Raw genomic sequence first — 22509 nt, forward strand, 5'->3', positions numbered from 1 at the left:
ATGAGCCGCACACATTTAACTATACCAACAAATTTCAACACAAAACCCCACGTGTTATGTAGAACTTCTTTAAAATAAGTCGAAAGGCACGAAAGCACTTCTATCCCTTTATCAAAATATTGTCTCTACCCTGACTACTTCACTTAAAAAATAAAAAAATATTCCAGAAGTTAATCTTGTAGAAGAGACACAAGAGGAATAAAGCAAGACCCGTTGGGCCCATACCTGTTTCCATTTCTGGCTTCGCCATTATGTAGTGAATTGGAGAAGCGTAGGTTGTGATGTAACATTCAGGTGCCTTTGTTGTGTAGTAACTCGGGGCAGTGGAATACTTCGCAGCTTTGGTGCAGAATGTCGGAGCAGCCTAAGTAGTAGCTCGGGTGCCTTGGTTGTGTAGTACTTGGGAGCTTCGGTAGGTGTAACGTAGGTTGTGGTGTAGTAAACTGGAGCATCAGTGTAGTATTCCGGTTCAATGTAGTACTAAGAAGCAGCCGCTGTGCAGTAATAACGGCTGCCTCAGATGTGGTTGTGTAGCTCAGGGCGGCGTAGTGAACTGGGGCAGCGTAGGTTGTGGTGCAGTACTCCGGTCACTTGGTGGTGTAAGCTGGGGCAGCGTAGATTGCAGTGTAGTACTTCGATGGCACTTCGGTGTAGTATTCGATTGCTTTAGTGGTGTAATAAACTGGAGCCTCGGTGTAGTAGCTGGGAACAAAATAGTAATTGGGAGCATCAGTATAGTAAGCTGCAGCAGCGTAGGTTGTAGTGTAATACTCTGGAGCTTTGATGGTGCAATAGTTGGGAGCCTTAGTGTAGTACTCAGGCGCTTTGGTGAAGTAACTCGGGGCCACCGTATCCAGGAGAAATCGGTACACTCGTGGTCGACCCAACAGCAACACAACGCCATAATTAACTGTACAGTAAACAATTTAAAAATTAATTTCAATTATAGCTCATCATATCAACTAGAAATGACATAGAATTGTTTCATGACTCAAATTAAAATGAATATTTACCCATGATTGCGAACTGGTTACACAGTGAAGAATCAATTGATGATCAATAGTGCACTGCAGTTGCTATTGCCGTATCGGAGATGATCACTCGACTGATTTCTTTGACCTTTTTTTTTCCTTTAATACGACAGACAATAAACAATTTGAATATTAAATATATTCAATAAATGGCATATAATGAAAAAAAGACAATAAAAATCGCCAAAAAAAGTTAAAGAATATTTACTCATTGCGAAATGATTTTAGAATGAAGAATGCATTTGGTGACGAATTGTGCACAGCAGTTGCCATGTTGGAGATCCTCACTCAACTGATTTCAAATGCCTTTTCTCTCTCCTTTTATACGATTTTTTTTTCTACCCCTAACCTCTTAAGTCTTGCGGCTATTGTACCTGCTTGATAATGATGACACTTCCCATTCTCACCCAACCTCTACTCCACATGACACGTTTAACGTAATGGTATCTCCGTGACCTTCGAAATTGACGAAAATGGAAACTTGCCTTTCCTTTTTTAGGTTGACGTTGCTGGGGATGGGTCTACAAAAACCAATATCAAAATGAATGCCAAATGGCTGAGCCTTGCGGCTATTGTATCTGCTTGATAATGATGCAACACGTGTCGTCCTCACCCAACCTCTCCGCCGTCGCATGACACTTTTACGTAATATTCCCCGCGACCTTCAAGCGTGAAGGACATGCAAACTGGCCGGCCCGTCTGTAGATTGAACTCTACAATGGTAATTGAAAAATAATTAATAAACACTGCATCAGTTGGAACATGTTAAAAATATACAGTACCTCCGCATAAAATGGACACAGCCGTGGCTACCTACCACGGCTGTCATGAAACTGGCTGCTAGGCCAGAGCCGGAGCCACTTTCGTTAAGATCCAAATGAAGACGTTAAATCGGCCAAACCAGCTCGCACGACTCTTCCTTCGTCATCCCGTTGCAGTAAAACATTGGCGGATTTCACGTCACGGTGGACCATAACTGAACCGCCCGGTTTCTGCTGACTGGAATGCAGTAGATGGAGAGTTTCGCGGTGAGATGGCGAGCGATCAGCATCATTTGATTCACGTCTAATTTGAATTTGCTGTTTTTAGCTTGGCCACCGAAAAGACATTCAAAAAAGAGTCCCTCCGTTGGGGAATTGAAAGAAGAGCGAGACTCTATTCGATGTTTCACCATCACTCGATTCGTTATCCATACAAATACGGAGCAGTCCAATAATATCGGACTGCTGAAAGGGCTTCAACCTATCGTTTAATCATCTTGGCGAACGATCGAGCCTCGACGACTGTGCTGCAACGCCAAGGAGAGCGGATTTCTTTGACGGCTACTTGACATCCATGCCAAGTTCCTTTGAAGACTTCTCCACGCCCAATCGGCTCCTGATAGTTGTCGGCTATCTTTCCAATGCGACGACGGTTGACAACGACAGCTCCGGTTGAGGTGATCACATTGCTCAATCGGACGTGCAGAAGATCAATTTCAATCAGAATTTTAGAAGAGACACAAGATGAGGTAGAAGAATTCTTTTCAGGAGCACACAAAGTTCGGCTTCTTGCTCCAGTGGAAATAGCTGCAGATGTCGATTTGTCAATGACAACCGGCTGGAACAGCTTGTTTGGCTTTGGCTTCCTGCCAACTAAACTCCAATTCCTGAATCTTCTTCTGTAGTTCCAGCATCCACTATAGATCTTCCAACTGAGAAACTCTTTCTTTTGAATCCAAACGTTCCACTGGCTCCGGTTAATTGATTTGGGAAGGTAGTGAATCGGGAACTGGCACATAAATAGGTGATGCATAGATATTTTGAATAGCCTGTGATTGTTGATGATGTGGCCGAATATCCCAATGGAACATATTGGCGTTCTAAAAGAAAAATTAAATGTTATGAAACATAACAGAACTATGTGCTAAGAGCAGTAAACGAGAAATGAATGGAATATTTACAAAATTAAGAAGGAATCATGTTATTATCCATTAAGCGATCAAGTGAAATTATCATTATAGGATAGGTTGAAAACTAGGCAGTTCAAAATAGAAAAAATAATACCAAAATGTTCACCAAGTGAAAATTCCAGTTCATTCAAGGTTTCATTTGCTCAAGACTCAAGAGAGTACATTACGGAAATTAGACTTTTAAATGAATGAAAAAGTAAGTCGGCTTTCCAAATTGTTAAATGCGTGTGGGAACCACATCTTAACCATAATAAGGTTGGCTATACAAATATAACAAACAAGTTTTAATTTCACTACCAGGAGCACCTGATTGCTCACTTTCGTTTTACAATATCGCATGATCGATGTAAATTGTAAACTCTTCTTTACAGCCATTCAATGTTCGTCAAAAGGTTTCATAGTAAAACTGCGATACCAGGTGTCAGATACTCTAATAATGCTATTATTCACGAAAACTATGATAGATTACTAAATCCCTGAGAATAAGAATTATCATGGGGATCGTTGTCACAACACTAGCCACTGTTACCAATACGCCAGGCGGCGGCCATTTTGAATTATTTGAAGAACCTAAAATTGAGGGGGAGGGGGCAAGGTTGCATGATGAATTTGAACAAGGTGGATCATAAACTCATACGTACCAGAGTAATAGCATGTTTTCTTTTGTGTATGGACTATGGAGAAAAAATGTCCCTCTCCCCTGGTAATAGATAAATCTATGCGATGATAATAATAATAATTGTAAAATTTGAAAGTTGTTCTTTCATAGTCGGAAAAACCTAACACCAGTAAAAGAAACATAAAATTAGGTTGAACAGAAACAATTCAATAATCACTTGCAACTATACGAAATTTGCACAAGTTGAACCAGATTGAAATGTACGAAATGTAGCAATCAACAAATTTCTTTTTTCCAAAGCAGATTGGTGGCCCTTAAAAGGGCCGATTATTTAAAGACGAGAGGAACAGGAAATTTAAGCCTTGGCGGGTTTGTCGGTCTTTTTGGGCAAGAGAACGGCCTGGATGTTGGGCAAAACACCACCCTGAGCGATGGTGACACCGGAGAGAAGTTTGTTCAACTCTTCGTCGTTGCGGATGGCCAATTGCAAGTGACGAGGGATGATACGGGTCTTCTTGTTGTCACGGGCGGCGTTACCGGCCAACTCGAGGACCTCAGCGGCCAAGTACTCCATGACGGCAGCCAAGTAGACGGGGGCGCCGGCACCGACGCGCTCAGCGTACGATCCCTTGCGGAGCATTCGGTGGATACGACCGACGGGGAATTGAAGTCCGGCCCTGCTGGAACGGGTCTTTGACTTTCCCTTTACCTTGCCTCCTTTGCCACGGCCAGACATGTTTAGATTAAGAGTAAGTTAACGCGGTTCCTCAAATCAAGGAACAAGTGATGTATACAATATGAAAAATCGACGTTTATATAGTCGCTTGATGTCGGATTCAGAATGCAATCTTGGTAGCCAAACAGTAAAGTTTTATTTGCCCCGCCTTTCTTTCATCTCTCCCTGATTGTCACTAGCTCCGCCCCCAAGTGAACATCTGCTGCTACACGTAAGTCTCGTGGAGACGCGAGTTTTGGCTACCATCAAGTAGTGAGGGGGAGCCACCTTCAATATAAAAACGAAATTTGAAGTGACGGTCGTTACTTTCTTTATCAAATTTACTCAAGTCCTAGAATGCCCCCCAAGGTTAGCGGAAAAGCAGCGAAGAAGGCCGGCAAGGCCCAGAAAAACATTGCCAAAGGAGACAAGAAGAAGAAGCGCAAGAGGAAGGAGAGCTACGCCATTTACATCTACAAAGTGTTGAAGCAGGTCCACCCCGACACTGGCATCTCCTCCAAAGCCATGACCATCATGAACAGCTTCGTCAACGACATTTTCGAGCGCATCGCTGGAGAGTCGTCCCGTCTTGCCCATTACAACAAGCGTTCGACCATCACTAGCCGGGAAATCCAGACGGCCGTCCGTCTGCTTTTGCCCGGTGAGTTGGCTAAGCACGCCGTGTCTGAAGGGACCAAGGCAGTGACCAAGTACACCAGCACCAAGTAGATCGTTCATCTTGATCTCTCTACCAACCAAACGGCCCTTTTCAGGGCCACCAAATTTTCAAGAAATGAAAAACATTAACTGCTCTTAACATTTCTTGTCTAATCGGGTTCTAAACTCAACCTAATTTGTTCATTAGTGCGACGGAACTTTATGAAATACTGTTATCTTGAGTTTTTCTCTATATATCTCCAGTGTAGTTCGACGTTGTGCTTAATTTCTTTCTCTACTGTTGCATTTTAAGATTGGCATATCCGGTTCAATGCGTTGTTATCACCCTATTCATTTGATTCAGTGATATTAAAATTGATCTCCGCAGCAACTTCTTTTACATACTAAGGAACTCTTACCATAAATCATTGTTTTGTTAAATATGACCGAAAGTCAAAAATAAAAATGCTGTAAAATCTGAGAAAACCGGAGAAAACAATTCCATCTGGATATTTTTCGATTGGAGTTATTTGGCTAAACACAGTTTACGTATCACAATACAAATATCTTTTAGGACGCATGATCACTTTACATTGCTTCAAAGTCTGCTATATCAAATCTAAATAAGCAAGATAAAATAGAATAACGATAAATTCAAGGATTTTGTTCTTCGAGCTTGTATAAAGATGACAAGAATATGGTTTAAGTGGTTGAGAAATCTTTTTCTTTAAGTGAATGGTGGCCCTGAAAAGGGCCGATTGGATTGAAAGATCGGAGTATGAATAGCTAGAAAAGATTTAACCGCCGAAACCGTACAGAGTGCGGCCCTGGCGTTTCAATGCGTAGACGACATCCATGGCCGTCACCGTCTTCCTCTTGGCGTGTTCAGTGTAGGTGACGGCGTCACGAATCACGTTCTCAAGGAACACCTTCAACACACCACGGGTCTCCTCGTAGATGAGACCAGAGATTCGCTTGACACCACCACGACGGGCAAGACGACGGATGGCCGGCTTGGTGATTCCCTGGATGTTGTCACGCAAAACTTTGCGATGACGTTTGGCGCCTCCCTTGCCGAGTCCTTTTCCTCCTTTGCCGCGACCAGTCATTTTCGAAAGAGTTTCAGAACGAGTTTGACAACAAACTGAATGTCAAATGTTTTCACCAGGGCCCCTTTATATACCAATCAATCCGGTGGGAAATCCATCCGCATTGGTTGAGCTTAACAGCCACCCCAACTCAGGTCAACAAAGCCCAACCCCAAGCTTTGTATTCCTCAACTTCCCTCCCATTTTCCCAACAACCAATTGCTGAAAAGAGATCCCATACATTCCTCAACGTCTTCCGTCCCCCCTATATAAACCCATCATCCCTCCACCGATTCATAATCTCAACTTTCAGTCGTTCGACATGGCCCGTACCAAGCAAACCGCTCGTAAATCCACCGGTGGCAAGGCGCCCCGCAAACAGTTGGCCACCAAAGCTGCTCGCAAAAGTGCCCCGGCCACTGGAGGAGTCAAGAAACCCCATCGTTATCGTCCCGGCACCGTCGCCCTTCGTGAAATCCGTCGTTACCAAAAGTCGACCGAGCTTCTGATCCGCAAGTTGCCATTCCAGCGCTTGGTCAGAGAAATCGCCCAGGATTTCAAGACCGACTTGCGTTTCCAGAGCTCGGCCGTCATGGCTCTGCAGGAGGCCAGCGAGGCTTACTTGGTGGGTCTTTTCGAAGACACCAACTTGTGCGCCATCCACGCCAAGCGAGTCACCATCATGCCTAAAGACATCCAGCTCGCCCGTCGTATCCGTGGTGAACGAGCGTAAACGACTCTAGCCCCTTTTAACAAATCGGCCCTTTTCAGGGCCACTACTTACTATAGAAAATTAATCGATTCTTAATCTGAATGATCCCTCACCTCAACAATGTAGTTAAGTCTCGTTATTCTTATTGTTATATTGGTAAATGTTTACGCAAGTTTTTTATTGTTAGTCTACGTCGATTGAACGTAACGATTCTCTAAAATTTATTTATTTCAAGTATTGTTTTAGCAATTCTAACATCTGTTGTTTTCTTGTTTAACATTAATTTCTACTAATTCAATATTACTATGACATACTTACAGTTCAGGTTATCTCTAATTTAGTAAACAAACATTCAATTCAAACTTACAATTTCAATGTCCTTCCGAATCTGACTTCAGTTACTACAGGAAACAATCACTTGAATTTAGCAGCCTCTTTTCACCAACTTGGTGTTTCACAGCCAATACATTGACATACTAAAGGAAAAATTCCAGATATTTTCACTGCTCTTTCACTCAAAATTTAGATTTTAATCCGACATCGAATCTCACAAGTTAATGTTTACATCAACTGCACCGAGTTGCCAAATTGACGATCTCAATTTTGCTTCAGACCATTTTCCTTTGTCTTAAACTTTATTACTTCATACAATATTGATTTTCAAATGACGCATTTCTTAGGTCTATCTGAATTTTCTACACTGAACAATAAATAGTAAGTGCCATCCTAGTTTTTGTCAAAATGTGACTTAAAATATGCAGGGGAGAGCGAGTGCACGTACTAATACGTAAAGAACGATAGCAAGATTCCCTTATATTTCAACGTTAATCACAAAAAAAAATGCACGACCTAACGAGCATAGACAAACAATAAATAAATACTGTCGGTTTCAAATACAAATCCGACTTAAAAAAGGGCGAATCATTACACAGAGCGTAAATGTGTTTCTATCTGCATTATTATGCAACCACGATCATTGATATGAAAATCATTTTGAGATCTGTTTTGATATGGATGACACGAATGTGTGGACGGATTAAATTAACAGTTTTGATACATTCATGGTGGAAAATCCAGCGTTTTAAATAGGGGAATGACAAAGTGGACAAGAATTTCTTGTAAGCACGTCGTGCTCTGCAGCGCTATGCTTGCAAACTCTGCAAGTCCAAATCAACGAAGTATCCATTAAAGGTCTCCCTGTAGCCACGCAACTTGAGAATCGATTGTTGCATTCCGGGCAGTTATTCGACCTATAATCACAAAGAAACGGCTTGAATTAATTTACAATCGAGTAATCTAGATATTTTGGATGAGTACCAGTCTTGAATATCAGTTGCGCAGTGGGGGCATTCAATCTGGCTAGATCGACCATCTTTGGGTGGATATTTGGTGAAAATATCCAATGCCAAGAGGCTGTAACTCTCGCGGTCGGCTGGACTTAACTGTATAAGATATCATTTTCAAGATAGAAATAATTATTAATTGAAAACACAGAATGTCTACAATTTTCCTTACAGAAGGAATGGATTCCAGGCAAGTGAAAGCTTTTGAACAAACGTTGAAACACTTGTTGAGAGCGCTAGCCAGGGCCAACATTGAGAACACGGTCTCTTCGTCAAGGATATCGGTGTAATCCTGTAGCTTGACAGAGGTGGCCATGACAGCGACGAGTTTGCCTTGCTGGAACTGCTGCTGAGCTAGTATGAAGTAGTGCCAAGCTTCCGCTGGACGCCAAGGAGCATCTAGAAACTTTGAAACGCGTTCCATTGTGAGTGAATTTTGAGTGGTGACGTTTTTAGCCTCTTCGGTAAGCAAGGCAGCCAGAACAAACAACTTTTTGATTTTCAAAGGATCGTTCCATTTTTTAATTGCTTGCTCGCCAACCTGGATAGTAAACGCATCAGTGTGATGAGACTTCAATTAACCACTTGAAAAGCTGCATTCTCCTACCTGAAACAATAAGTTGGAGGCTTCTTTGTGGCAGTTGGCTTTGCGAAAGAGTTCCACAGCGTCAGATATCTTCCCGTGCTCTAGAAGTCGATCGGCATGAGAAACCAAACGTGAAGCTATTTCCGGGACCTGAATTTGCCGAGAAAGTTCAACTGCCATATTCCATTGGTGAAGTGTAACGCAGGTGTCCAGCGCTGCTTTCATTTGATTGCACTAGTAATAGTACATTTAAAGCATTAAAAAAATGCCCAACTGTTGGTTTATAAATTAAGGAATTTGTCATGCAAAACATACTTTTAGGTAGCATTGAACAGCTTGCTGACACAGCCCAACCGAAGTGAACATGGAGGCGATTTTCGAAATAAGAGGATCCCTTTCCTCCAACGAGTCTACCAACTTTTCCAAATTCTCGTAGTCTTCCATGTTGTAGTAGCAGTCAACCAACTTTTCATTGTTCTCGGCCAACTTGTAATAGCGAGAGGCTTGGGTGTATTGATGACGATCGCCAAAGAAGTTGCCCATCTGATTGTAAGTGGACTTGTTCTCTAAATCAGTCGAAGTGGCTGCGTTCTGCAATTCGGAAACTCGCGCCCAGTCACCTAGTTTGCGGCGGAGTGCCATAGCCAAGTCTCTATAATGGAAACAAAATAATTTTCATTATGTTTCTTTTATATATTTTTTTACTCCGATAATAATCAGATTATAAAAAGTTCAAACAGTACCTCCTGTCGTTTTCTATGTAGATACTTTCAGCATCGTCAAATTTGTGAAAGTAAGCTGCCACTTCTGCTTTAACCAATGCAGATCCAGTGGGGAGATTTTTCAGCCGGTGCAACAACTGCAACGAAGCAAAATCAGCACATCGCACAAAGGCAGATTCGGCTGCTTGTAAATCTGAAATTTAAACATTTTCAAGTTAGTTGTTTTAGAAAATATATCTTATTTCTAACCATATTGCTGAAGAGCTGATTCCGCGAGAAGTCTCCACAACCGCGGGTGAGAATTTTCTTCTACAAACTGATAGGCTTCGTTTGTTCCTACTTTCTCCAGAAGGTGCCTAGTATCCCTTAAAGATTTAGTTTCCATCGCAACTAAATCATCTTTCGAAGGGTTTTCAGGATCTTTCAACACATCTCCAAGTGAAACGGCGAAAATTTCTAAATCCTAAAATAAAATTGGTAAGCACGTGACATTATATTTAACGAGTTTCTCCTATGTAGCTTGCGCTTGAGGGAGTTTATCACCTTGAAATGGCAAAGATATGCGGAACAGACAACCGGTTCTTCAGGTTCTAAATTGCGAAATATGTACATGCGTGTTTTCTCCATCAACGCAAATAGTTCAGGGTTGTCCATTGCCCAACACAAGTCCCATACATCTCGTCGTTCAAACCTTAAGAAAAAACCCTTCCAGTAAGAGCAGTACCAAACATTGTTATCTGAAGAGAGCTTACGACAAAACGCTGCCAAGTGTAAAGGATGCCCCGTCGACTTCCAGTTGGAGAATATGCAATATTCCGTTGTGATCTAAAATTGCCAGTTTCCTGTCAAAAACACACCAAGTTTAAATTCAGTAAGAAAAATATTTCCATTATTTTCGAAATTAAAAGTAAAAGTAAATAATGACTTACGTGCAATTGGAATTGAGAGACATTTTCACTGGTTCGAAATTCAGCTGAATATCACTGACAAATTGGACAGTCGTTGAGCTGAGATTGAATCCTAGCAATTTGCGGGAGTCGGTTCCAAAAATTAACACATTGTCTCGAGCTGTGACGCACGATAAGGAATGTTCACCGCTCAAAAACGTCTCTATACTGTAGATTTTTTCTTTGTTTTCTCGCTTGATGCCTTAAAAAAATGAAAGTTCAATTTTCAAATGCTTCATGACCTTGTCATATGTATAAACTAGTACCTGCTAGGTCTATCGTAGTTTGAGATCGTGGTGTACGATAATGCCAAAGCATGAAGCTTCTATCAGAAGCAGTGATGACGTGACTGGAAGTCATTGCCACCAAACGTGGTTCCAAACTGACATATTTGCTGTCGACAGGAGTGCCTAATGCGTTGCAGAGGATAAGTCCGAAGTCACACTGAGTGCTTATCTGAATCTCTTCATCGTCAAGTCGGGTAGCTAGAACGCAGTGATCTCCACAGGAAGCAGTACCAATAAACTGACGAACTTGTTTCACGTAACGCTAAACCAAAAATAACATGAACATGAAAGCAACGTGAATGAATAACCGAAAGATAAATATGGTTGACAAATTCAGGTTTACCTCATTATTTTTGGTATCCCAGAACATGACATAGCTCTCTGGCTTATTCCTTTTGTGGAAATGATAAACTAGGGTATTAGAAAAGCAAGTCCACATGTAGTCATGTTTGACCTGAGCCAAGTAGATGAACGAATCTATGGCAAAAGCTAGACGGAGAGAGTGACCTTCCCAGCTTAAACCAGCAATTTGGTTTCCTGGTAACTTCATGGTCCTAATTAATTTTCCGAGAGGAGTATAAAAATTGATGCTGTTCTGGTTCGGTCCAGGATTTGAATCAGATGAACGGCCGGCAATAGCTAATATTGTGCCATCATGATTCCACTGGCAGTCAACTGGTTTAAGTTGAGTATTAATTAAAATAGGGTTGTCATCTTGGTCGCTTTTCATCAATTGTAGAGTGCCGTTGGTAAATAAAATTGCTAAAGATGGATTTTCTGGGTAGATGGAATACTTGAACCATTTCAGCGCAACCAGGTTACACTCTGCCTTCAAACCGAGTTTCATCTGCAAATGTAGTAGCAAAAGTAAATTTATTAAAATCAAGCTATTATCTGTCCATCTGTCAAAAAGGGAATACATACTATGAATGTCCCTGCACTGTCATAAAGGTGTACTTCCCCATTGCTTATTCCAAATAATATCATTTTTGAGTCTGGTGACCAGTCAACTTGACTAAGTTGGACATTCTTCAGGTCACGTCCCCATAAACGGTTACCATCGACACTTCCTACAATAACAGCACCATCTTCGTAAACAATGCAGATTTTTTGGCCATCACCATTCCATGTCATTCCTGTTACCACAGACTTGTTTCTATTGTTTATCATTTCTTCGTGCCAGGTTCCTGAATAAATAAAGCATGATATATAGAAACATAATTATTTTTTACCTCAAACACTGTTAAAACCTTTAAAGAAAACCCAGACGATTATCAAGCCATTCTGGTCACTGGTTGTCAACTTCTGGCTAGTTTCATTCCACACTGCAATGCTCACACATCCATTGTGCCCTTCTAAGGTTTGATTTGCAGAAAGATTGGACTGTTGTTGTTGGGCTTGACCAATTGAATTAGGTACATTCTGATTCTGATTGGAATCCAACCGAACAATTTTCAAGAGACCATCGTCGCCCCCACAAGCTAAATATCCATTTTCTTTGTCCCAGGCAATGCATTTTAACAAAATGCTGTTTGGAATAGCAATTTTTTTACTGAGGTAGACAAACATCTTCTTGTGGTTACAAGCTTCTGTTTGAATACACTTGTCAATGCCAGTTGCCAGTTAGTGTTTCAGTCCTGTAACCATGGAAATATGTTTTGAGGGCTTGTCAAATATCTGCAGTTGCTCTAATAAAAGAAAATTAAACCCACCTGTCACTCCTGTCGTCCTCGTCCTCCGGCCACCTGTTTGTTTACTGTTTTTAAATTCCACAAAAAAAAAACGAATAAAAAATACTAAAGTAGTTCTTAGTTCTTACATTTTGTATTGAATCGAGACGACAAGAGAGAAATAAATGAAAAAGAAACAGGATAATTAAGTAAAACGGCTGAAGCTGAAGACATGGGAGTATTGTGGGAGGTTGGGAGGGATAGTGATTATTTATGTGATTATCCATTATACTGGAAGCTTTAAAGAGCAGTGACCCGGAATTTCCTTTTGTCTTCCGTTTCGGCACTAGAAGAGGAATTTGAGACATCAAAGCTTGGTGATGGAGGAGTAGGAAGAGTAGGGGTAGTCGGCGTACTCGACTGGCTGCTGGAACGCCCGAAACGCGGAAGCCGGAAAGGTAGCCGACTCGGTGGGGATCGTTTATCACTAGACGGGCTATTGACGGTGGCCGGGGAGATGACGGGCACCTGCTGAGTATTGGAGAAGGAACTCAATTTCTCGAATGTTCCACTTGACACGATGGGTCTTGGCGTTTGATCGGGACTGCAACCCGTACCGACGGATTTATCTTCTGTACTCGGTTTGGCATTGTCTCCTCGGCTGATCCACTTTCTGACGTCCGGCTGATCCGATTTCTGTTTGCTACGGCTCTCTTCAACTTGCTTCCACAAGCTGGCGATTTTACTCGTCACCACCTTTTTCGGCGGCGTACGCTTCTGCGGCGGGGTTGACGACGACGTCTGCTCGTCCACTCCGCTCCACGTTGTCGTCACCGACGTCGAATCCGAACCGATGCTAGCGCTGCTGACCGAACGTCGGCTTAATGCCGGGCTGCCTTTCGATCGGGGGGACGAGAGAGGGCTCGGCCCATTGTTGAAACGACTGGGTTTTTTAGGTAGAGCCGGTTTAGCTGCCGGGGCGACTTTCGGTTTGGGCGGAACTTTGGGAGGGATTTTGACCGATTGCTCTTCTTCCTTAGCAGCTGCACCTTCAGGAGATGAAGACTTCTCCTTGGTGAACGTCCCTTGCTTGCCGAGAACCGCCAATGGCGGATGCTGAGAATCAATGACGGGGACACTCTCCGATTTCGGCGGGCTTGACTTGAGCGAAGCTACCGAAGACCTAGAGGCCATTTCCAGCGAGCGTCTCTTAAGTGGTTGAGTGTCCTGCTCTGCCACCGGAAGCTGCCGAGGACTGCACGGAGCGCTGCTGACTCGTGGACTTTTGCTGTTGGATCGCAGTCGGACTTGGGATTCGAGAACGGGAACTGAAGGGTATTTGGATTTCTGTGACTGGGTCGTGTTTTGGCGTAAAGCTGACGTTCGGTTAGGACGGACAGGGCTCGGACTAGCAGGGCTGGCGCTTCGACCTCGAGACTGAGTTGCTCGCGAAACTGGTGTGGTCTTGGTTCCATTCATTTTAGCCGGTGAAGGTGTCATTGCTGTATGAACTTGTTGTTGTTGTTGTTGTTGCTGAGGTGGAGATGAGTTCACGACTGGGCGGTTAGGTCCGTTAACAGGAGCAACGCGAACGGGACACAAAACCCGACGACGACCACGAATTCCTTTGACAGTATTGGGATCTTCCAGGAATTTCTGATCATCGGGTCGAACGATTTTAGTCTTGGTCCGCATTTCTCCCATTTCGTTGTTTTCTAATCCATCTTGATGCAACGCCATTTGCTTGGCTCGATGGCTCAGGGATCTGTCAACGGGATTAGAGTTACAATTAGAATTCGAATCATTCTTAGGCCATTATTTTCAATAACAATTTTACCTTTCCGATTCCGACTCGTTGGATACCAGACTAAGCGTTTCGCAATCCAGCATACAATCTTCACTAATCAATTCGGATGAATTGCTCTTCTGCCGGTTCAATTTCACCTCCTCTTTCAAGGTGCGAATGACAGCTTTGGCATCCATCTCTAAGGCGGACAATTCAGAGGCACTCATACTCTTCTGGTTTGCGGATTCCGTCGTTTCGATTTTCCCTGTCGACGTTTCTCCATCCGATCCGGTCGTGTTGGACGAGGAAATGGTTTGCGTCATGAAACGCTCCCTTTCCAAGGATCTGCGCTGTTTGGCCGTTTTCTTGACCTCGTCGCAGTTATTCAGAGTCGAGTTGTCCGGATGGAATCCGTTTCCCACGCTCTCCTCCACCGGATTGGCGTTGAGGGTGTAAGTCTGGTAGCGTTCCTTTTCGGCCTGGCGCCGGTCGCGCGGCGTAAGCTTCCGTCTCTCTCCGGTCGGCGACGATGACACGCTGCTGTCCGTGTTGGCGTTCTCGTCGACCGTGTGTTCCATGATGGCCAGCTGAGTCAGCAGTCCTTCGCGGCGCTGCTCGTCGTCAAAGTAGGAAGGATCCAGGACGCTGCAGGTCAAACTGGCGAAAGAATCCGTCACCTTGGAGACCATCAAGTCAGCCGGAGGTTTTGTGTTCTCGATGCGGAAGGAAGTCGAGGTGGTCATATTGGACTGCTCGGTAGCAATCACCAAGCCGGAAGAGAGAGCTTGCTTCAGTAATGGATTAGCTCCGTTGACTGGTGTTCGCCCTCGATTGCTCTCCGTCTGACTCGATTGTTGGGTTTTTCTGGTCAGCGAAGGCGACTTTCTAGTCGAGTCCGTCCAGCTTGCGGCTCCGTCGATGAAGCTGGATGTTAAAGACGGGAAGTGCTCGAGATCGTTGCACTGGGACGATCCATCCAGCGAGTCTTGGCTCTGAATCTGAGCAGCTACCTGGTTGGCTTCCATGCGAATGAGTGACGAATGCGTCATGGATGGAGGGCCGTTCGGGTCCGATTCTTCTAATTTGACCACAACGTCTGACGGATCGATTGCGTGGCCGGTATAGTTGGAAGCTGAAGCAGAGAAAGCGGAAAACGAGCTGCTGGTTGTGACTGTCACAGTCGATGGAGAAGCACTTGCTTGGCCGTCGCCAGCTCGTCTTACTCCACCGCTCCAGCTCTGACTGGTGGGAATTTTGGCTCCAGAACTTTTGGTCGCTTTGGTTTTCTTGGTTTGGTCCGAGCGGCCATCGAGGTAGTCGCTCTTGGATTTCGGCATTCCCCAGCTGATGCAACTGTCCAGCAAAGCTTGGTCTTCCGCCGATGGCTCATCCTCATTCGAATTCACACTCAGTGAGCTCAGGGAGCTATTGCGAGAGAAAGTGACTGGCGTGTCCTCCACTTTGTAAGAATAACGGTAGTCCAGGTCCACGCTCGTGTTATTGCTGCATCCGCTGGCTCCCATTCGGCTCGAGCCTTGACTCGAATGACGAGAACGTCGACCGCTCGTCCGGGCCACTTCGGACGAGCTCTTGACGCGCGTCGCCATTTGCCGGACGTTGGTAAACGGCCCATGAAGGGGTGGTACTCTCTACAGAGACAAACGAAACCAATAAAATGAATGGCAATTTCAGACTACTTCATAAATGTCATCTCTTACTTCTTTGGAGGAGGCGGAAGAAGCCGATTTTGGAAGTTCCATGGGTGGGCGAGAAGAGCGACTCTTCTGCACTCCGTTGGATGGCGGCGGAGGAGGAGCTGATGAGGTAGACTTGGAGGAAATGCTCGAAGTTCGAGGCGGAGGTACAGGTTTGGCCGTTGGTTTGGCCGACCTGATACAGGCGTAGAGCATTTCGTCGTCGTCATCGTCGTCGTCATCTTCGACATCACTTACAATGTCACGGACGTTGCCTTTGGACAGGCAGGAATCAATACTGTGACTGGGTGGGATGCTGGATGATCGGGCCGCCGGCTGGGAGAACTCTTGAACGCTAGCCGATTTGGGAACATGTGGGCGAAAGACGGGCGGAGCAACTGTTTCCGTGGTGGCGGGTTTACAGGATTTCGCCGGTTGCGGTGCAGGTTGTCGACTCGTTGGCTTTCCTTGCGTGATGATTTCCAGGAGTAAATCATCTTCGCTGCCGCTCTCTTCGCTCCACTCGTTCGACTCGATCGGTACAGGATCGGAAGCCACGGCCATCGACACCACCTCCACTTTGACAGTCTGCTCCAGTTTTCTTTCCGTCAAGTGGGCTGAATCCAGATTGCCAACTCCGTGACTGGGTGGCAGTAATTTGGCTGTGCTAATGACTTCGCCATCAATATGCAACGAACTTAAACTGGTCCATCGCGTCAGAGCCGGGCTGTCTTCTTCGTTGAAACGGCGAGGCTGCATAGACAATTTCAATAGGAATAAGGAAACGATTTCAAAACAAAACAAAACAAAACAAAAATATTGTTTAAGCATTTCATACCTCGTCGTAATCAAAAGTGCTGCGAAAATTGACCTCCGACGCGGAACGAATGACTCGGTTGAACGTAGGATTAACAAGCTGGCTACTAGCTGAAGAAGCGCTGGCCGGCACGGAAGACGGGGCAGGCATCGGAGGTCGACTAGCGATTACAACTGGAGGAGGAGGAGGTGGTGGGGGTGTAGGATTCGTCGGTGACGAAGGTTCGTCATCGAACGACAGCTGACTAAGTGGACTAGCAGCTCGGGTGAAAGCTGGAGTGCCTTCCATTCCGAAATTGTTGGTGGTGTCTTCAAAGACACCTTCGGCATGCTGGACGCGTTGCAGGGGTTTCGGCAACTGTTGTTGTTGTTGCTGCTGCATCTGATGTTGTTGGTGCTGCATCTGGTGTTGGTGTTGCTGTTGTTGTTGTTGATCCTGCTGAGACTGCGGATGATGAGCCTGCGGCCGACGGGGGCTTGAAGGCATGGTTTGCCCAGGCGAATCAGGCAGTTCACTGGGCGAGACGGCTCGACTAGTCAATCGACTAAACTCGCTAACGACCGATCCCTCGTCGTGACAGTTTTGCTGTTGATCTAAACTGTCGAGCGATTCCAGGGAACTGGAGCGAGAGAACATGAGCGGCGTCTGCTGTTCAGAGTAGTTGATTTCACAGTCGGCTGTCGTGTTGAAAGTCACCGTCTTGCTTTCTTTGTTGGCCGGCTGCAAGCGGCGAGGCATAGGCGGCGTCTTCCCTTCAACTTCTTTGTCGCCTTCCGCTTCTTCTTCCTCGTCGGCGTCTTCTTCGCAATTGGGTTTAGCTTCGAGTCCGTCGACTTTCTCAACCGTGTCGTCTGGCTCCATTTTCGGACTTTCCAGCCCGGCTTCACGGAGATCACTGAGTGAGGCAGCGCTTGACCGGGTGAAGGGCGTTTCGTAGGGGGTGCCCTCCATGCAATAAGTTTGCATCGTGTCACTATCGGCAGCGTAATCTTCATCTTCATCCGGATATCGCAAACTGAAATCGGTGGGACGTTCCGGTTCGTCCAGGTCGGTTTCTCGGTAAGCCGACAACACCATGGCTTTCTTGACCGTGCTAGGATTCATCTGATCTCCACTCTGAAGAATCGGATCCGATCCTTCAGTATTATTGTCCCCATCCACCGGAGGTTTGGTCGGCCTAGATGGCGTCCAGTGAGTAGCCACGGGGACGGAAACCACTTCTTCTGTGTACTTGAGGCTATAGTTGACTGGTTGGTCATCTTCCTCGTAGTTAAGTGATGTATAGCTGATCTCGTTCTCGTGAGAGTGCCAAACCGTTCGAGTCGCTTGCAAACGAGATCCCATGGCAGCTGAAGGGCCGGCAGCTGCCGCTGATGAAACTGATGGAGTCATTGTTCTTGGGCAGCCTACGCCACCACTCCCACCGGAAGCATTGGCAATGGCATCGACGGCGGCGTTCTTGCGTTCTAAACTTGAAGAACGGATTGGCCGGATGGGCGTCGATCCGCTTTTTGGCACCAGAGTCGGTGCTGTGGATGCCCTGCCATATAGACTGGTAGTGTTGTGGCCGCCCAGGGAGCGATACATCCGCCTGTCGAAGGGGCTTACTCCAGCCGGTTCTTCCAGTGGGCTGAGAGGATCAATATTGTCACACATTTCCGTCAGCGTCTGATCGATCTCCTGTTCCAGAGCTTTTTGCTTCCGGGCTTGCAGGGAAGTGTTGTGACTCGATGCGTTGCCGCTGTTAGTCAGTGAACCGTTACTACTCCCGAATCCGCCCGATTCCAGATTTTTGAGAGCAGCCGATGAAGCCGTCGCGATCATCTTGTGCCTCGAATGAACAAGATTGCGCAACATGGGAATTGCGCCGAGATCGCGCAGCGTCGACTGATCTTCCTTGCAGCGGGCCGACAAGTTCCAGAGCGTTCCGCAGGCGTTGCTCACCACCGTCAAGCTGGGCGAGCGCAGGTGATGCAGCAGAATCTGGAAACATCCGTGCCGTCGCAGAGTGGCTCGGTAGTCGTCGCGAGTTGCAATGTGACTGGAGATGTTCCTCACGATGCCGCCGCCGGATTCAACTATGGACAACGTCTTCGACTCTGATTTATAAGTCAACGTGCGGACGAGAAATTCCAAAGATCCTGGAGTGGCGCAAATGGTGGCCTTGTTGCAGCTGGAATGCGACGACAAGTTCCACAGGGCCGACAGCATCGACTTGAGAGTCGATTCTCGATGCGTCTCCATCGACATGGTAATCAACGACTGAACAACATTCGTCTGCTGTAACGCATCCTTGCTGGCACTGTCTGCCCGCCACGAAAGATTACGCAGCACGCTGGCCGTCACCTGTGCAAAATCAAATTAAATTGTCAATACGCAAAACTCCATGTCAAAAATGTGGTTCAAGTTACTTGTCTCAAATCGTCGTTAGGCGAAGCTAACTGGTGAGAAAGGACGGCCAAGAGCGGCCGCGTAGAGCAAAGTAGGGTCTTGTTGGGTCCGTGACCAAAGGTGAGATTGGTCAGTGTCATGCTGGCGTAGCGGCGCAACGTGGTACACTGTGCATCATCACACAGCGACCCGTGGGCCAATTGATCCAGGTGTAGTAACTCTGACAGACCCTGAAGAGCTCCTAAATGGCTCATGGCTTGGCGGTGGTCATCATCAAACGACAGTTTCATCAAGTTGGTCACCACAGCGCACGGGTGGCTATCCATGTCATCTAAAAATCAATGTCATCCATTAAAAGTCCGGGTTTAAAAGCTGTGACAACTAATTGCAATTACCATCCAGGAGCAAAGGAAGGCGATTATCAATTTCCTGGTCGTGGTGATGCAGTTGATGCAAAATGGCATCTCTGAGACGATCGGCGTAGGAACGAATGAGTTCGAGCAGTTTGAGAATTCTGATCTCCCTCTTGACTTTACGATCGTCGCAGCTGTTGTACACCAAGTTATGAAGGGCCTGGGCCGCACTGGCCCTCGTCTCTTTGTCTGCTTCCGTCAGCATCCAGCTGCTGGCGGTGGCATTCGCTAAATTGGTTCGATCCTGGTTGGCAGCTTCGCCTCCGCCGTCTTGGTTATAAATCAACTGAACCAGCAACGGAATACAGCCTGGAAAGATTTCAAAAGACAATTACAATTTGGCAAATGATCCGGTTGGCGGACCCGTTTCCTTTCCAACTTACCAACTTGATGAAGGGTACTCCTCGTTTCGGGGTTGGCTGACATGTGAAGCAGCTTCTGGCTGACGTTGTGGCGATCGTGGGAGAAGAGCATTGTTAACAAGTTGTAGACTACTTCTACTTTTGGACCCATCGAAGGTTTCTGCGCCCTGTCTGATAACAAACCACCACTGCCGCCGCTACCCGAGATACCGTGACTCGAGTGGATACTCGAAGTGAAACTCATGACGCTGGCCGTATCCTACAAAACCAAAAAAGAAATCGAGAATTACAAGAAAACTGAAATTTTCTAGGTCAGCTGGACAGCTTCCAACTTAAATTAAAGTCTCACCGAATGTCCATTCTTGTCTTCGTGGTGAAGATCAAGACTGGAACCGCTGAGCCAAATGTCCTTGTCATTTGTCCAATCCCCAGGCAAGGCCGGAGACGTCGATGTGGTATGGCAGAGATCACTGGCAGCCGCTTCACTTTTCCCAACGTGATTGACAATCAATGTGTTGATTTCGGCCAATTTCTGATCCAACTTTCGGAGATGAAGTATACGCTCTTCCCGACGGCGAACTACTTCACTGGTCGGACCCAAAGTTTTAAGCATCCGATCCTGCATCCGTTGTGTTTCCAACTCTAGCCGTGTCCGCTCCAGTTCGTATTCTAGTGTTGGCTATCGACAACAAAAAAAGGGGGAGAAAGGATAATGAACGGATTGTGTCAACGCGTAGCAGCTCTAAATCAATGACATTGATCGATTGAATGTATACCGAGTCGGTTGGCAAAGGCAGTTCCCTCATTTGCCGGGCCAAGTGTTCCAACTGTGTGAAGTAACTGTGACGATCTTTATCCTCATGTTTCAGATGACAAAGCACTTCATTCCTACGCACAATAACACACAAAAAAAAACAGTGGGCATTAAAAAATTTAATCTGAAATTTCAAAGTGGTAATAGGCCAACTTACTTTTGACGCTGGATCTCGTGAGCGATGGACTGGAGGTCGCTCAGACTGCGAGGAGTGTCGATGGACGGAAGATTGAGATTCAACTTTAGCTGGGCCCGACTGAATGCCCGTTCAGCTTCCGCATTGTTGGCACCGGCTGCCATGGTCCTTCCTCTCTATCACTCAGTGTTGTTCTTGTTTCAGCACGATCTGTGGGCGAGAGTCATGAGTCAACTACTGTACTTCATCACAAAAACGGGACTCCACACAGAACGAAACCTTTCATGATGACAAAGGGTGGGGTTCAGGAAAAACAGTAAAAGAGAAGAAAATATATAGATATAAATGAAAAAAAAGAAAAAAATAGAGGGTCGTGGGGGAAGGAGGGCTGCGGGTTCTGTATAGACAAGGGGTGGAGTGGAATAGAGTGCGTAGGGTGCAGGCGCATCGACTCCCTCGCCAAGCGATCAATACTTGGCACCGAGTAGCCGACTAAGGCTGAAACGGAAGGGGGGATCATGATCACTTCTATTCCATTATGTATTACAAATAACTTGATCAACCTCAAACCAATATAGGATTTCCTAACAAGAAACAGAACCTGGCAATTGGAACGTAGTAAAGCCTGTATAATGTTACAGGAAATTGGAAAGCAGGAACCAAATTCAATCATGATAATTAGTTTAATTACCAATATTCAAAAGCCAACTATTGAAATTTGAAAAGACATTCAATATTTACAAGACTATTGCAGTGTAGTTAAATCTTGTCTCAAGGTTAAATTGTTTATTGGTGAGGTTCTATATGTCTATAAACGAGACAAAGAATGTACAGCTAAATATTAAAACTAGCACAACTCTGACACTTGGTTGAGTCTTCTTGACATTTAAATAACAACAATTGAATTAACATCACTGATACCAGACGAATACATAAAATCCCTTAAATTATCTGGTAAAGAAACATTACTGAAAAACAAGTATTACCTTAAGACAACCATACACGATTCTTTTGGAAGACTTAATACTGCAAGCTTCATTTTTGACAGGACTTCATGACTCAATTTGCAAGTGTTGGTGATATCACTAGATTTGTAACACTGTTAATTGGATGACAGACTCAAACTTCTTGAATGGCCGTCACGTTCGACAAAGTAACTTAAGGGAAAAACACACTTCATACAACTTGATAACTGGTGTGAAAGCTAAAATAGTTTAACCAGGTTCAACAATAAAAGACAACAATTAATATCGAGAGTTTGGACCCTACATCAACCACTATTATGAAGGGAATTTGAAAAGATTTAAGTTTACAACAAGGCTTCCAAATACTGCGTGTGTTACGAAAAGAATGACTATTCGACTGCTTGAACAGAGTTAACATTACGAATCGTAGATGGCGCTAGAGTAAGTAAATTCCCTGAGGGTTCGTTTTGAAAACAAAAAGCCAAAGATTTCAAATAATTTTGAGTCGGATCTGCTGCTCTACTTTACACATCAACCCAGTTTCAATCATTCCTGTCAAAGCATCCATCAGTTTTGATGGATTTTTACTAAATTCCTAATAAACAACAAAATATATTTTTTCAATGAAAGACATTTTTGCACTAACCTGTGACGATAATATCCGATAGTACTATAATAAGTTACAAAATTAGACTGGAGATTTTTCGAATATCAACTCCGGAGGAAAAACAGCGCACACACAATGGAAGAGTTCCAGTTCTAGACTACGCTGCTTTCATTTTTTTGTTTTTTTGTTTTTGTTT

General features: G+C 44.9%; 7 protein-coding genes across 15 annotated transcripts in view; 2 read left to right on the forward strand and 5 right to left on the reverse strand.

Annotated features, from left to right (window-relative positions):
* Positions 1 to 22509, reverse strand: part of LOC124205146 (histone H2A) — an 89797-nt gene that overhangs the window by 1050 nt on the left and 66238 nt on the right. Inside the window, exons 1-7 of one of the 8 annotated variants that reach the window (XR_006879217.1) lie at positions 3301 to 3549; positions 1814 to 2892; positions 1645 to 1744; positions 1406 to 1552; positions 1014 to 1130; positions 772 to 910; positions 226 to 702 (exon numbers count right to left, since the gene is read on the reverse strand). The gene's annotated coding sequence lies outside the window, so the exon portion shown is untranslated. Of the gene's footprint in view, positions 1 to 225; positions 703 to 771; positions 911 to 1013; positions 1131 to 1239; positions 1745 to 1813 lie in introns of those variants that run through there. The other 7 variants (XR_006879216.1, XR_006879215.1, XR_006879214.1 and 4 more) reach the window with 7 other exon arrangements.
* LOC124205148 (histone H2A) lies at positions 3897 to 4390 on the reverse strand. Its single transcript, XM_046602511.1, has one exon. The coding sequence runs from the start codon at positions 4335 to 4337 to the stop codon at positions 3957 to 3959; it is 381 nt and encodes a 126-aa protein (XP_046458467.1). The 5' UTR covers positions 4338 to 4390; the 3' UTR covers positions 3897 to 3956.
* On the forward strand, positions 4636 to 5091 carry LOC124205153 (histone H2B.3). The gene has a single exon (XM_046602515.1). It carries the CDS (start codon positions 4674 to 4676, stop codon positions 5043 to 5045), a length of 372 nt encoding a protein of 123 aa, XP_046458471.1. The 5' UTR covers positions 4636 to 4673; the 3' UTR covers positions 5046 to 5091.
* On the reverse strand, positions 5711 to 6212 carry LOC124205156 (histone H4). Its single transcript, XM_046602519.1, has one exon. The coding sequence runs from the start codon at positions 6080 to 6082 to the stop codon at positions 5771 to 5773; it is 312 nt and encodes a 103-aa protein (XP_046458475.1). The 5' UTR covers positions 6083 to 6212; the 3' UTR covers positions 5711 to 5770.
* Positions 6354 to 6885, forward strand: LOC124205144 (histone H3). The gene has a single exon (XM_046602506.1). The coding sequence runs from the start codon at positions 6384 to 6386 to the stop codon at positions 6792 to 6794; it is 411 nt and encodes a 136-aa protein (XP_046458462.1). The 5' UTR covers positions 6354 to 6383; the 3' UTR covers positions 6795 to 6885.
* On the reverse strand, positions 7570 to 12328 carry LOC124205120 (WD repeat-containing protein 35-like). Its single transcript, XM_046602477.1, has 14 exons — positions 11909 to 12328; positions 11583 to 11845; positions 11002 to 11505; positions 10638 to 10920; positions 10354 to 10573; positions 10177 to 10266; positions 9968 to 10115; positions 9674 to 9887; positions 9446 to 9617; positions 9018 to 9354; positions 8724 to 8936; positions 8289 to 8657; positions 8091 to 8215; positions 7570 to 8023 (listed from the first exon to the last, which is right to left on the reverse strand). Exons 1-14 carry the CDS (start codon positions 12225 to 12227, stop codon positions 7855 to 7857), a joined length of 3426 nt encoding a protein of 1141 aa, XP_046458433.1. The 5' UTR covers positions 12228 to 12328; the 3' UTR covers positions 7570 to 7854.
* LOC124205117 (adenomatous polyposis coli protein-like) lies at positions 12467 to 22445 on the reverse strand. Of its 2 annotated transcripts, none has more exons than XM_046602471.1 (11): positions 22353 to 22445; positions 20763 to 20951; positions 20568 to 20679; positions 20141 to 20470; positions 19813 to 20050; positions 19412 to 19738; positions 19037 to 19347; positions 16647 to 18971; positions 15833 to 16561; positions 14166 to 15763; positions 12467 to 14093 (listed from the first exon to the last, which is right to left on the reverse strand). In XM_046602471.1, exons 2-11 carry the CDS (start codon positions 20903 to 20905, stop codon positions 12629 to 12631), a joined length of 7578 nt encoding a protein of 2525 aa, XP_046458427.1. In that variant the 5' UTR covers positions 20906 to 20951; positions 22353 to 22445; the 3' UTR covers positions 12467 to 12628. The 2 variants fall into 2 exon arrangements, with proteins under 2 accessions (XP_046458427.1, XP_046458426.1); XM_046602470.1 differs by lacking the exon at positions 22353 to 22445 and adding an exon at positions 21728 to 22101.

Source organism: Daphnia pulex, chromosome 10 (assembly GCF_021134715.1).
Source record: "Daphnia pulex isolate KAP4 chromosome 10, ASM2113471v1".
Classification (NCBI taxonomy): domain Eukaryota; kingdom Metazoa; phylum Arthropoda; class Branchiopoda; order Diplostraca; family Daphniidae; genus Daphnia; species Daphnia pulex.

What these genes read in the sequence shown, in the direction of transcription:
- LOC124205156 (XM_046602519.1), bottom strand. Translation starts at nt 6,082, where the DNA reads ATGACTGGTCGCGGCAAAGGAGGAAAAGGACTCGGCAAGGGAGGCGCC.
- LOC124205117 (XM_046602471.1), bottom strand. Translation starts at nt 20,905, where the DNA reads ATGGCAGCCGGTGCCAACAATGCGGAAGCTGAACGGGCATTCAGTCGG. An exon ending in TGCCTTTGCCAACCGACTCG is followed by an intron (nt 20,471 to 20,567) that starts GTATACATTCAA and finishes TGTTGTCGATAG; the next exon opens with CCAACACTAGAATACGAACT. An exon ending in AAGACAAGAATGGACATTCG is followed by an intron (nt 20,051 to 20,140) that starts GTGAGACTTTAA and finishes TTGGTTTTGTAG; the next exon opens with GATACGGCCAGCGTCATGAG.
- LOC124205153 (XM_046602515.1), top strand. Translation starts at nt 4,674, where the DNA reads ATGCCCCCCAAGGTTAGCGGAAAAGCAGCGAAGAAGGCCGGCAAGGCC.
- LOC124205148 (XM_046602511.1), bottom strand. Translation starts at nt 4,337, where the DNA reads ATGTCTGGCCGTGGCAAAGGAGGCAAGGTAAAGGGAAAGTCAAAGACC.
- LOC124205120 (XM_046602477.1), bottom strand. Translation starts at nt 12,227, where the DNA reads ATGTTTGTCTACCTCAGTAAAAAAATTGCTATTCCAAACAGCATTTTG. An exon ending in CGTCTGGGTTTTCTTTAAAG is followed by an intron (nt 11,846 to 11,908) that starts GTTTTAACAGTG and finishes TTATTTATTCAG; the next exon opens with GAACCTGGCACGAAGAAATG. An exon ending in ATCAGCTCTTCAGCAATATG is followed by an intron (nt 9,618 to 9,673) that starts GTTAGAAATAAG and finishes TTTAAATTTCAG; the next exon opens with ATTTACAAGCAGCCGAATCT.
- LOC124205144 (XM_046602506.1), top strand. Translation starts at nt 6,384, where the DNA reads ATGGCCCGTACCAAGCAAACCGCTCGTAAATCCACCGGTGGCAAGGCG.